Source organism: Pinus tabuliformis, chromosome 9 (genome assembly GCF_031772625.1).
Source record: "Pinus tabuliformis cultivar Carrire ecotype Pingquan chromosome 9, CPIR1, whole genome shotgun sequence".
NCBI lineage: Eukaryota > Viridiplantae > Streptophyta > Pinopsida > Pinales > Pinaceae > Pinus > Pinus tabuliformis.
Window position 1 is genome coordinate 1,849,460,030 of NC_142307.1, and position 13,807 is coordinate 1,849,473,836.

Sequence of the window (13,807 nt, forward strand, 5' to 3'; positions counted from 1 at the left end):
TACCAGCATCCAATTCAATGCAAACGTAAGCTTTAATGAAAGTGCATATAATATTGCAAACGACAAACAAAAACTTCTAGACATGACCATATGGTCAAACGCAAACTGGTTCCAAGAGAAAAACACATGTTGCAGGTTTCATCTTTATACATTATATATGTTGAAGGGTAATAGTTGAAACCAGGCCAACTACCATTGCTGCTTGATCTTGTTATACTTACAAGACTTTTGTGCCAAGCAATAAATATATATCATCTTCAAAAGAAAGACAGAAGCTTTCCCTACCCTTTATATGCTACCTGATCTTGTTGTATTTTGAAAGAAACATAGACTTACCTTATATATGGTTAGAACTAGACAAAAAGACATAGTCGACTTTCAATATGAACAAATCTAAGTAACTCAAGATTAAGAAAAAAAAAATAAATTCTAAGCAACATACATCAGATTAAGCAACAGTCCGTTGCTTCTCTGTTCCAAAATATGCAAAATCATTGTCATTTGTACAAAATATTTAGATGGTCATTGAGTCTAGAAAGTGGGATTTTGCAGATATCAAAGGATGTTCTTTATAATACAACAAAGAGCTAACATCTGACTTCCTTCTTAACCACCAAGGGAGAAAGTTCAAAAGAAAAGCAAATGCAAATCCTTTGAAAAATTCCCCGCTAGAGAATGGTTAAGGTACAGACCAACCTACTATAAGGATACCTGTGTGCAAATTTTCTCAGAAACGCATTTCAATCGTCAGAATAGTGAGAGCAAGTACCATCTAACTCGTTCATGCTTACATGCCCTAAACAAGAGTCAATGTTATGTAAGACAACATAGATTAGAATACCCTAAAGCTAAGTGAAAGAATAAAAATCACCAATTGGTGGTAGACAAATTCTGAGACCGACACAAGGAAACACCCACCTCTCAATACAGAAAAGGATGATTACTGCCACCCTTCAGTTATATGATGGGTTGATATTGGATATTTCTGCGATGAAGCCAATGCTTGAGGACTACTATTAATGCCTTGGGGCTCAACTACACCAGACTTGTGAGTTTCAGCTGCACCGTGTTGCTGCAACAGGTGTGTGAGTGACCACAAAATCTCCATCCTATGTACATCCCTATTTGCCTGTATTTAGAGCAAAAGTCACCAATGTAAGAGTCGAGTAAAACATATTCTTACCTACTTTCAAAACAAGGGCTCCTATTTACATCCTAGAATGTGTCCGGAAAACTAATAAACACTCTTTGATATTTGCTAATGATGTCTTTCACTGCTGTGACTTAATATCAGAGCACCAGATACCAACTTATTAAGAGTTTCATGTACCATCAAGACATATTTGATATGATAATATATGGTTCAGTAGGTTAATGTCTTTGATATGGTTCTAGCAGTCTGTCTTGCTATTTTCTGTCTTTGATATGGTTCTAACAGTTTGTCTTGCCATTTTCTGTCTAAATAGGTTTACTAATCAAAATATAGTATATAATTTGAAACAGAAAACTCAAATAAGCCCACCAAATACAATTCTAATTTCTGAGAGCAATACTTTCTTGACAGTGTCCAAGAAGTCATTAAAGATAAGCTTTGATTAAGATGTTACCTCAACGACAAAATGTGCCCAGATCTTCACATTCTGAGCTTCCATAACGCCCTTTAAGATTGTAAGTCCCAAACGTTGAATAATGTCTGCTATTTCAAGAAAGACTCCTCGTTCCTCACATAAAATCTGGAGAATATCAAAAACTCTTAGTGAAATTTGAAACATCAAAATAAACAATATCACAAATTCACTGACAATAGGCAGTTATGCTGTAATACGGTTAGCTAACCTCTACAAGCATTTGTCGAGGTTGATTCAAGTTCTCCACAATGATAGGACACCACACTGTCTGACCATCCAAATCTAATGCCCAGCTAGCACCACTATTGAGGTTGCCTTTTCCAAGCAAACTACCTTCCTTCAGAACCTACACAACAAGCAAAGAAATCAGAAACTATGCATGATTCTCAATAGAGACTTGTGGAATATAAACAGATTGAGTGTATTATTTCAATCCCTTCTGAATCCTGTGGATGAAAACAATGATCACCTACAAGATATAATAATTTATGGATAAAAGAACAAACTCATTTCTATAAGGTAAACAAAAGCACATAACAAGCTCAATAATTTTACGCTATAGGCGGTTTTATTACAAGATTGTCTAAGCAGAGTGGAGGCAATCTCAACCGTACATTCATGACGATCTTCACCGTTCATTAGTCAACGTACTTGTCACCATTCCCTGTTGATTTTATTGTTGACTTGCTGTGCATGTAACAGCATATAGGACTCAACATGAGCTTGTTGTGCATGTAATTACTGTAGCATTTGGAAATGCTGGGATTCGATCTTGGGTTTTAACATAGTATTATACTTTTCTTGCATCTAATTGTCTGTATTTTTATATGCCAGACGTGATGGTAAGCATGGTTCGGATTACTCCTGATTTGGGACTGCAATTGCATGTTGCTGAATGCTGTGTCTAATTATGAAGAAGGTAGAAGCAGTGCATTGCAATAGGATGACGCAACCACTGCTCTTCTGCTTGATCATAACACAGACGGAAGAAGAATGGTAGTTAAGGTGCTTATTTCACTCTCGCGCAGTTGGCAGTATAAACCCTGACATAATATATTGGTACTGCGAGGATACATTTGGAGTGGAGTGGACGACTCAGCCATAGAATATGGACTCTGGAGAATCGTGTAATCACAGGTTGGCACAAGAAAATCACAAAAATCACGGCTTGGCAACCAATATCTAGGTTACTACGCAGCATTAGCATTTGATTGTGGATATGGATTATCGAATTATTGATGTTAAGAATTCGAGCATCCATACCCCAGCGTGGAGAATCCAACGATTCAAGTAATGTTCACCTGACAGCTGTACCACACGTGAGCACTCACACTCACTTTTGTACGAGCGAGAATACACTTGAGTGCCTCATGCCAGATATATTACACAGATACTACTTCACAGCTTTCTCTTCACCCACAATCACAACCCAAAGCTCTTCACCCACAATCACAACCCATGATCAGAGAATGCTATGGTACAAGATGGAAATTGCAAATTTGACTGAGTCAAGATGTTTAATAATGGGACATGATAGGGAATCACAAACTCCCTTTCACATTGGGCTAAAAAACACCTCTAGCCGCAATAAGAATAAATTATGATGATTGAATCGCAAGTGATCGCTCACACTTCGTAGGTCCATAAATAAACTTGTTACGGCATGCAACATGCATTACACCAACAATTACATACTTTGTGAGCCAGAAAATCATCTTGGGTGCCGCGCCACATGCAGTGCACCAACACAATCATAATCCACTATTGGAATAGCTTTGATACTGAGATGGTAGGGAAAAATTAGGAATTGCCCCCTTAAAGTTGCTCTTGGAAGGTGCAAAAAGTTTGTTGTTATAATGTCAATATTTTAAATATAAAATCAAATGAAATGATATTTTAACATCCACGAGACTAAAAATAGTCTATGGAACCATCAATTCCCTGTTTTTTGCCTTTTGCAATTCAATCATTTTCTTATTCAAATTGATGATGAATTAGCCCAACCTTCTAACAATCCCCTCGCTGAAAAGACAATGCAAAGAAACTGATGCTAACATATTCCCATAATTTTTGTTGATGTCTTTGAATGCATCACATTCCAAAATGAAATGTTTTTCCGATTCCACTGGCCCAGAAGTGCAAAATGTACACGCACGTTCTTCCCAAGCTTCTTTAGGCCTTTTCCACCGTCTTGTTTCACACAAAAGTTGATGCGAGTTGGTTCTTAATTGAGCAATAAGAACCTTTGCCCTCCACGGAGTGCTAGCTCCAATAAACTCTTTTTGTTGTAGATCACATGGGTTGAATTCCTCGATGTAGTACTTTTTCTTTCTACCCAACTCTTTTCCCCATACCCGTTTATGAAACTTCTCCATAACAAAATTCTTTAGCTCCTTGCTTTTTGTGGAATAGGCATTGAGGTAGATATTCCACTTGTGCATCCATGTGTAGTTTTGTTTCATCTATGTTTTCTTTTTTTCACTCATGTCTTCATTGAAGATAACATTAGGCCATCTACCTACTCTCATTTGCTCAATTTTTTTTAGATATCTTATGACCCGCACCATAGCAATTGCTTCGATGGGAGATTCTCCTGTTTCACTCAACATTATCTCATAAGGTACTGAACTTTTTATTTTGAACTTGCTCATGATCAAGCGTTTTTGGATTTTCTCAATTTGTTTCCATTTTGAGACGGGGGTGCTGCTAGCCCACAATTCACACCCATATAGCATCACTAGACAAACTAGGAGTCCAAAAAACACTTTAATCGTTTTCCAATCCCATAACTTTGCCTCTCTACATCTGTTTTGAAGAGAATATAATGCTTTCCACCCTCCTAAAATTATGTTCTTTCTGCAGTCCTCACAATTAAGTTTGTTGTTGAAATCAATCCTGAGGTACTTGTACTCATTTACTTCTTCAAGAATGTTGCCTTCAAATAAGAATGTATGCTGGCTCTGCTTCCTTTTATTAGAGAAAATCATTATTTTGGCCTTGCTAGTATTGACTTGCATCCCCACTGCTCTACAAAAATGCTCAAGGGCATATAGGTGCATCTGCAATCCATGGGCCGATTTAGAAATCAATACAAGATCATCAACATATAAAAGAAGCTTTATCACAAACTCCAACCAAACACCATCTCCACCTTGCAGATTTAGCCACTCTTCCAGTTTATCAATATATAAACCAGAATGAGTAGCGGATAGAGGGCAACCTTGCTTGACTCCAATGTCACTTCTAAAGTTTTCTAAAGTATCCACTGAGGTTCTAATTTTGACTTTCACCTCTTCATAAAGTCTATGGACAGCAGCTCTATAATACAAAGAAATTTCAAAGTTCTTCCATTCTACGTCACAACTTATCTCTAGGGACTGTATCAATTACATTTTTGAAGTCAACAAATACTTCTTCTTTTTCCTCCCAAACCTTTTCAATGATGTGTCTCAACATGATACCATGATCCACTGTAGAATGCTTCGGCCTAAAACCCGCTTGTCCTCTTGCCCTCTTTTCTTTTACTTCTTCCCACTTACTGATTCTATTTTCTACCATGTTGCCGAAAAGCTTTGCAAACAAAGGATTGATCATAATGGTTCTATAATTGGAAGGATTATTAATGTCTCCACTTTTAAAAAGGGGTATTGCTAGGCTAGTTGTCCAGTCTCTTGGGAATCCTTGTTGAATGATGTTGTTGAATATTTCCATGATATGCGGTGCAAGAGTGTTCATTCCCCATTTTAGATACTTTGCTTGAAGTTCAGCCAAAGCCTTTGCCTTTCCTGTTTTCAGCTTCTTAATTCCAATCTCCACCTCCTGTAACGTGAAGAGCTTTGTAGTTGTGTTGATCCTGGGGGGAGGCTCAGCCTCTGATTCTTTCTCATAGAGTTGTCTTGCATATTCAAACCATTGATTGGCTGTAATATTATTTTTGATTTGCTTCTTCCTTGGTTGAAGTTCCTGCCAGAAAATCTTTGGGTTATTTTTAATTAGATATATTAACTCTTCTCACCTTGTTTGCATGAACTCATCTTTTTTCCTTTTAAGTATCTACTTATATAACTTTACATTCATGAGGCTCTTTCTTGTCCCTTGATCGAACTTCTGCAATGCTTGATTGATGATCCTAGAATGAGGTCGAGTCTTCCTATATATAGACTTCCTCATCCATGATTTGAGGCCAACTTGAAGCTATCCCTAGGCCGACTTGTGATTTGCTCTTATGACTTGGTCTTGGAGAGTTCTTTGACTAGACTTTGACTCAAATAAATTTTTCTTACAATATGTAACATGCCCAAATGGGTCTTTTCATACATGACAACGACTCTAATGACTTGATGACTTAATGACAAATCCTAAGAGCTCTCAATGGGAGCTTGAACTAAAAATAAATCTTCTTGAGAATGAAACCCATCCCTTAATATCAACAATAATTTATTTTTCTCATTACATCAAAATCATGATTACGTATGTCATTATGAAGACCGAACCTAGTTACATATTTCAACATAACTTCCATCAAAGATTGATCTTTTTAACCCTTTCCTTGTCCTATCTTGACCTGGCATCCTCTTAGGAGGCCTCCCTCTCATGATAAATCTTAAAACCCTAGGTCTCATGTGGACCCATCCTAGGACTCTCAATTTAAGCAACACTTATCTTGGAAGCAATTGCTTATTTCAAAGATCCTATAAAGAAGTCTTATATCATCTTAGGGATCTTGATTCTAGGTGTACTCAACCCCATTGTATCATTATATATCCCTCGATCTTGTTTCCCTCTCCTTAGGCCTTTCTTGGAGAACCATCAAGCTTCATTGAAGCAAGTCAGCCTCATATTGAGCCTCTCCATTGGATGGGCCTTGGAAATCATTGCATATCTCATCATTGATCTTATCATCTTAATTGATTTTCCCCGTATTGGTACTCCTCCCATCGATGAAAATCCGAGAAGAGAAGGGGACATAGGGTATGGCGACAGTAGGCATTTGTCCCAAATTGTTGTTGTGCCCTCTAACTTTAGCCTATTCACTAGGCCTTCTAGTGCAACAACATCAATGGCTTTGTTCTCGTAAATCAGTTATCACTTGGACAATTTTTTAGGAAGAATTGGTAGCACATTATGAGGATACAAAGAGCAATACCTTCTTTAGCCAATTGATAAATCTCAAACAAAAGGGTTGAATGTTGGAACACATTGAGGACTTCCAAAGATTGAATATCAAGGTAAATGATATTCCAGATGAGCATAGGATTGATGTCTTCATGGGGACTTTAAACGATAACATCCAGCATGAGGTTCGCCTTTGGGAACCTAGTTTATTGGAGAAGGCAGTCAAACTGGCAAGAAAAGTTGAAAGAAAAAATATGGAAACAAGAAAGTCTACCACTCACAACTATAAATATGGAAGTGTTGTTGCTCCTAGCCTCCCACAACCTACAAGGTTGACACTACAACAACTGAAGGAACAAAGAGAAAAATGGCTTTGTTACAGTTGTGATAGCAAATACACTAAGGGTCATAAGTGTGTTGAGAATAAATTATTTTACATAGATTGCCAAGAGGAGGAAGAAAATGAACAAGAAACATCAAAAGAAGAGGATATACACCAAAAACCAACCCTAGAGAAAGAATAAATGAATCCGACCATATCTTGTAATGCATTGGCAGGAATTACCACTCCTCAAACTCTCAAGATAGAAGGATATATCAAGAAAAAAAGGTAATAGTGTTGATCGATCCGGTAGTACCCATAATTTTATACATTGTTAGATAGCCAAGAAATTGAATTGCTTTCTATATCCAGCATCAAAGTGTCAAGTGATGGTTGCAAATGTAGGAACTATAAATTGCTCAGGGAAGAGACCTAATATCAATCTAACCATTAGGGAATATATATTGAATAGTCCAATGCTTTCCATTCTAATGGGTGGTGTTCATGTTGTATTAGGGGTCCAATGTTTACAATCTTTGGGGACGATAGCTTTTAATTTTTAAGAACTTTTCTTGAAATTTTTTGAAGAAGGAAAAGAAATTGAATTAAGGGGCACCACAGGGAAATCAGGGAAGATAATCAACTCTAATGTCATGATAAAGCTTTTTAATAAAGAAGAACAAGTCACAATTGCACAATTATGCTCATTAGATGTTCAAACATTGAAATCCTCTGTTTCTCCATATCTCCAAAGAATCTTGGACATTCATTCCAAGGTATTTCAGACTCCCATAAGCCTCCCACATATTCGCGATCATGATCATGTTATTCACTTGATTCTAGGGAGCATTCCTCCAAACATTTAACCTTACATATATCCATATGCCCAAAAAAGTGAAATTGAATGTATGGTTGCAGAAATGCTAGAGGTAGGCATAACTCAACCTAGCCAAAGTTCTTTCTCTGCTCACGTAGTATTGAAACACAAGAAGGATGGATCATGGCATATGTGTCCGAATTATAGGGATCTCAACAAGCTCATTATTACAGATAAATTTCTCATTCCTTTCATTGATGAATTGTTGGATGAATTAAATGTAGCAATTTAGTTCACCAATTTGGATCTTCGTATAAGATATCATCAAATTAGAATGAAGACTGAAGACATTCTGAAAACAACATTCAGAACTCATGAAGGTCATTATGAATTTTTGGTCATGCCTTTTGGCCTTACTAATGCACCTTCCACATTTCAAAGGTTTCCATTTTCAAACCCACCCTTAGAAAATTTGTGTTAGTATTTTTTGTTGATATACTAATCTATAGCAAGCCTTGGAAGGATCATGTTCAACATGTTGACCGGGTGCTCAAACTATTGGAGGAGAAGCAATTGTATGCAAAAACCTCTAGATGTTTCTTTGGGGTATAGGAGCTGGAATATTTGGGTCATATTGTATCTCATGAGGCTGTTAAGTGTCGAAAAATCTCAGGGCAGCTAGGTTAGGTGATTTCTCTTACTTTGATAACTTCTTGTGATGTTCTTTTACTTAACTTTATGTTCTTGTTATTAGCTTCTTCTTTCACTTGATTAATATTGTGTTTTCTATCATCAAACAACTAACACACAATGAAGATCAATGAGACAAAAGGACACAAAATGTAGGCTTCTTGTCAGGGCCAAAACCTCTCTTCTTGAGAGGAAAACCCACAAGAATTCTTTGTGAAAATTCCAGAATCCCTGAATCACTACTGCAACAAACGGATATTACTTCTCCTACTTGTTAATCCATGCAAATTATTCACTGTGTTCTACTGTAAATATTGAAGTAAATACAACTGCAGCCTTCACAACTTTAAATAATATGCGGAAACAAGAATCTGAGCAAGAAATAAATAACACACACAAATGACAACGTTGTTTTTGGACCAATGTCCGTGGAAAAACCCAATGTCGGAAAACCGGTGCAGCAGCTAATGGTTTGTATTATTAAGCAGTAATTTCTGAATACAATCTTTGGATGCCTTGCTAGCTATCCAATATAGAGAATCTCACTAACAGAGAGATGTGTGAGATACACCCCACACTATCACTAGCGATCCAGCACTGATCCAGCCACAGCTTCTGGGGACTGCATAACTCCTTTGGCTAATTGATTTGCCTCTGGAACTTCGACATTCTTCCCTCCCAGTCTCACACCCCAACATCTGGCTCTGGAACTTGATTCTCCATCAAATTTTGGATCTCCTCTCAGGCTCTGCGTGACCCTACGCTGCCCAACGTGGCTTTGCGCTGCCTCTTCTAGATCTCTCTCTGCCTTCTTTGCGATGTATCTCTGGATCAGGAAATTCTGCAACCAGAAACTATATCTGCCCCTCACTGCAAGAAATCACCTCGATCACTTCTCCGACAATTGGTGCACTGCTCTCTTCAAAAATCGATATCTTGATCTCTTACTCGATGTGTCTTCCAAATGCCCATCAAGCTTCTTCTTATAATCTTCTCGTTGAGAACCAATGACCCAAATTAGAATCTAATCAAAGGCTCAGATCATTTTGGCTTAATCCTTGTCTTCTTCTAGAATTTTCACCCCTAGTCTAATTAATACCCTTTAATTATTTTAATTTCCTAAGTTTAGACTTAGGCATCAATTAAAAATAATTAATTATTTTAATAAAATTTTCTCCAGGTGGAATTTCCCAAAATGACTTCTGATTATTCTAGAATACATGTGTCCTAGCCTCCCTACAAATTTTGAGGCTTAGAGCACATCCGATGCTACCAGAAATCAACACTTCCTCTTAGCAAGGAATGTGCTCTAGTAATGCAACCTGTTGAAGCATTACCCTTCTCTGTAACATCTCCCTCTGCGTTGCTGATGTCTGACATCACTGCCCACCAGCTACTGCGCAAATGCTGCATCTGTGCTACTGCTGGCCTTGCCCCTGCCAACACTGCAACCCTCGCAAATGCTGCATATTTGTTGTTATTGGCCCTACCAACACTACATCTGCACTGCAACCCTCTCCAACTGCTGTTGTTGATACAACAACAACGAAAAAGAATCCAAAATACTAAACCAAGGGTGTTCAACATGATGCATCTGCTGCTGGAGTTGTGATTGTTTCTAGTCTCTAAGATGTCACTAACGCCACTATGTTGTCGCTGACTTTGCTCTGTGCCAACTGCACTGCTGCCAACACTAGCTCTGAATTGTTCAAACTCTGGCACTCCTAGCCACTACAATTGTCACTCTGACACTCCTCTGCACCAACTAACCCAGTCCATCCTACTACTTATGATATTGGCTCTCATAGCAACGTATTGATCCAAGAGGTGGACTCCTCAAGGATCCTACCCATCTGAAAGTTTTTTCAAACTACAATACTAGATCACCCCACCTCTCCCCTGGAGGTATCTGGGTCATCATGGCAAATTCCTCTTCCTCGATCTTTGCAGCTGTTTCTCATCCTTGTCCTTCTTCTTGAGAGAACACTGCGTAGCTTAGTGACCAAATTCACCACACCGGAAACATTTGATCTTTGAGACATATCTCTTCTTCTTCCGTTGCTCCTGCTGCCCCTTGATGCAAGGGCTACATTCTCTTCCTCCTTGGGCTTCGTCTCACTGTCGCTGTTGCCATCAAGTTTGCACTGGACTAAGTTTCACCTCATCTCTTCTCGCTAAAGAGCAGCCCACATTCCATCCCAATTCAGAAATCTTTCTCTACCCAAGATACTCTAGACAAATACTTGCCATTCTTCAGAGATTGACTTTAGGGCCAACCTCACCATTTCTGTAAGCTGAGGTGTTGATCGTACAACTGCCAACTGATCTCGGACTTCCTGAAGCTTTGATAGGAACGGATCAATGCGTTCCCCTTTCTCCATCCTTGTTGATCTCAACTTCTCCTCCAAGTACATCTTCTGCTGCTCGGAAGATCCTTGATATAGTGTAGCCAAGGTATCCCACATCTCCTTGGTTGTCCCTTTTCTAGCAATGTGACATACAACGTGATCCCTCACTCCATCGAGGATCAACCACTTGGCCTTCGCCATCTCGGCCTTGTACTTTTTGAGTGGATCTGCATCACCAGGTACAGCTACCACACTATCAACATACATCTTGAGATCATGCTCATCCAGAAGGCATGATATCATCGCCTTCCAGATCACATAGTTGGATGATCCATCCAACTGATCTTGATCTCTCAGTCTGTTAGCTGCCATCTCTGCCAACAAAAAAAGTCTCTCTCATCTGCACAACTGCTAAGCTAGCCTACGCACTCCTTGCTAGAGTTAGTAGATCTGCTCCTCTCTACTGCTGCTCAACAAATAAGAAATCAGACTTCTTGGCTGGAAGTCTTCTGAGGAAGAACTTACCTCAATTAGTGTCTCCTTCCTTCTTCTGACGTTTTTCTGCCTCCGCAACCGCTGCAGAAAACTATATCTCACCAGAAATTGCTATCCGCTGAAGTTTCTACTGCACTGCTCCCTCTGCCGCTGACAAATCTCGATCTGGAAATCTTACCTCTCTATTGACTCACTCAAAGAGATATCTTCCACGAAAATCATGCTCTCGTGGCTTGGATTGTGCAATCCCTCTAGGGATTTGATCTGCTGCCTATGCAACACTTCGATCTCCCTCTTTCTCTTCAGCGTTGGCTCTTCCGGTCTGCGTCGTTGCTTCACCTATGCTCTAATACCATGTGAAAATTCAAGAAGCCCCAAATCACCACTGCAACAAACTAATATTACTTCTCCTACTTGTTAATCCTTGCACGTTATTTACTATGTTCTACTGTAAATATCGAAGTAAATACAACTGCAGCCTTCACAACTTTAAATAATATGCAGAAACAAGAATCTGAGCGAGAAAGAAATAACACACACAAATGACACCATTGTTTTTAGACCATTGTCCACGAAAAAACTCAATGTGGGAAAATCGGTGCAGCAATTGAGGGTTTGTATTATTAAACAGTGATTTTTGAATACAATCTTTGGATGCCTTGTTGGCTATCCAATACAGAGAATCTGACTAACAAAGAGATGAGTAATATATACCTCACACTATCACTAGCGATCCAGCACTGATCCAGCCACTGAATGGCTAGCCCCTAGCTACCTTTGCGCAGTTTCTACACAATCACTGCGTTTTTCTACGTCACAGTTTCTAGGGACTACATCACTCATTTGGCTGATCGATTTGCCTCTGGAACTTCGACTTTCTTCCCTCCCGATCTCACACCCCGGCTTTTGGCTCTGGAACTCGATTCTCCAACAAATTTTGGATCTCCTCTCAGGATCTGCATGGCCCTATGCTGCCTAGCGTGGCTCTGCACAACCTCTTCTGGATCTCTCTCTGCCTTCTCTGCGATGTATCCTCGGATTAGAAAATTCTCCAACCAGAAACTATCTCTATCCCTCACTGCAATAAATCACCTCAATCACTTCTCTGGCAACTATTGCGCTGCTCTCTTAATCGATCTCTTGATCTCTTACTCGATGTGTCTTCCAAATGCCCATCAACGCTCTTCTTATAATATTCTCGTTGAGAATCAACGGCCTAGATTAGATTCTACTCAATGGCTCAGATCATTTTGGCTTGATCCTCGTCTTCTTCTAGAAGTTTCACCCCCAATTTAATTAATACCCTTTAATTATTTTAATTTCCTAAGTTTAGACTTAGGCATCCATTAAAAATAATTAATTATTTTAGTAAAATTGTCTCCAGGTGGAATTTCCCAAAACGATTTTTGGGTATTCCGGAATCCCTGTGTCCTAGCCTCCCTACAAATTTTGAGGCTTAGATCACATTCAATGCTACCAGAAATCAACATTCTTATCTTTTAATAGAATGTTTAGATGACGAATTCCAAGACCTATGATCCTTGACAAACACCAAGACCCCTCCAAAACAAGTCAAACCTATTCCTTGATTAGCTTCTCTTCCATAAAGTCAACGCTAGTCGAACTTGCTCCAATGTTTCAGATTTTGGCCTTTCTACAGAATTTCAGCTTGCTTCTTCTAGACTGCAATTTTCGGCTTTCATTGCAGAAACCCTAGGTGGCACGTGTGAGAGACTAATGGTGATTCTAGCCTCCTTTCTCCTTTGCTTGGTCAACCTTTTCTCCCTTGGTAATTCGGCCTACAATCTTGACTCTTTATGACACTAGATTTGGATCCTTGTAGTGGATGCAATTCGGCTTTTCTGCAACAGAATTTTGCCCTAGTTCTTTTGCATGTGTGAAAGATTCTACCCAAAAACTGTCCTTAAAATTTGGTTTCTGATTCCTTCTTTTCTTTCTTCTTCTTCGTTGGTTCTAGATATTCTTCTCTTGGTAAAATGAATTTGATTGGATGCCTCTTCAAAATGGCGTCGAGCTCCTATCTATAGTCTTCTTTTGGTGGACAAATAGCCCTTTCATGAGGCTGACTTGTCTCCTTTTGAGGGACGACTTGATGCGGCAAGGTTGATTTGTCTTGAAGGGTCTTTTATGACTCAAATAAATTTCTCTTACATAATACAAGATGCCCAGTGGGGTTTTACATGTATAATAATGACTCAATAGACTTCTTGTCTTAATGAAAAAACCCTAGAAGCAATCAATGGGTTCTTGAACTACAAATAAAATAATCTTGAACATGAAACCCATGCTACAAAATGATAATAATAAAATTTATTTTTCTCTTTACATCAAATACATAAAATCATGATTACATTAGACATTATGAAGACCG

At 38.7% G+C, this 13,807-nt stretch overlaps 1 protein-coding gene across 2 annotated transcripts in view; it reads right to left on the reverse strand.

The window, feature by feature from the left end:
• Positions 1-484: 484 nt before the first annotated feature.
• The window catches only part of LOC149156229 (uncharacterized), a 51,906-nt gene continuing 38,583 nt past the window's right edge, over positions 485-13,807 (reverse strand). Inside the window, exons 3-6 of one of the 2 annotated variants that reach the window (XM_089438014.1) lie at positions 1,837-1,974; positions 1,608-1,733; positions 919-1,129; positions 485-796 (exon numbers count right to left, since the gene is read on the reverse strand). In XM_089438014.1, the coding sequence (XP_089294140.1) occupies positions 941-1,129; positions 1,608-1,733; positions 1,837-1,974 (453 nt within the window). In that variant the 3' untranslated portion in view covers positions 485-796; positions 919-940. Of the gene's footprint in view, positions 1,130-1,607; positions 1,734-1,836; positions 1,975-13,807 lie in introns of both variants that reach the window. The other variant, XM_089438013.1, reaches the window with a different exon arrangement.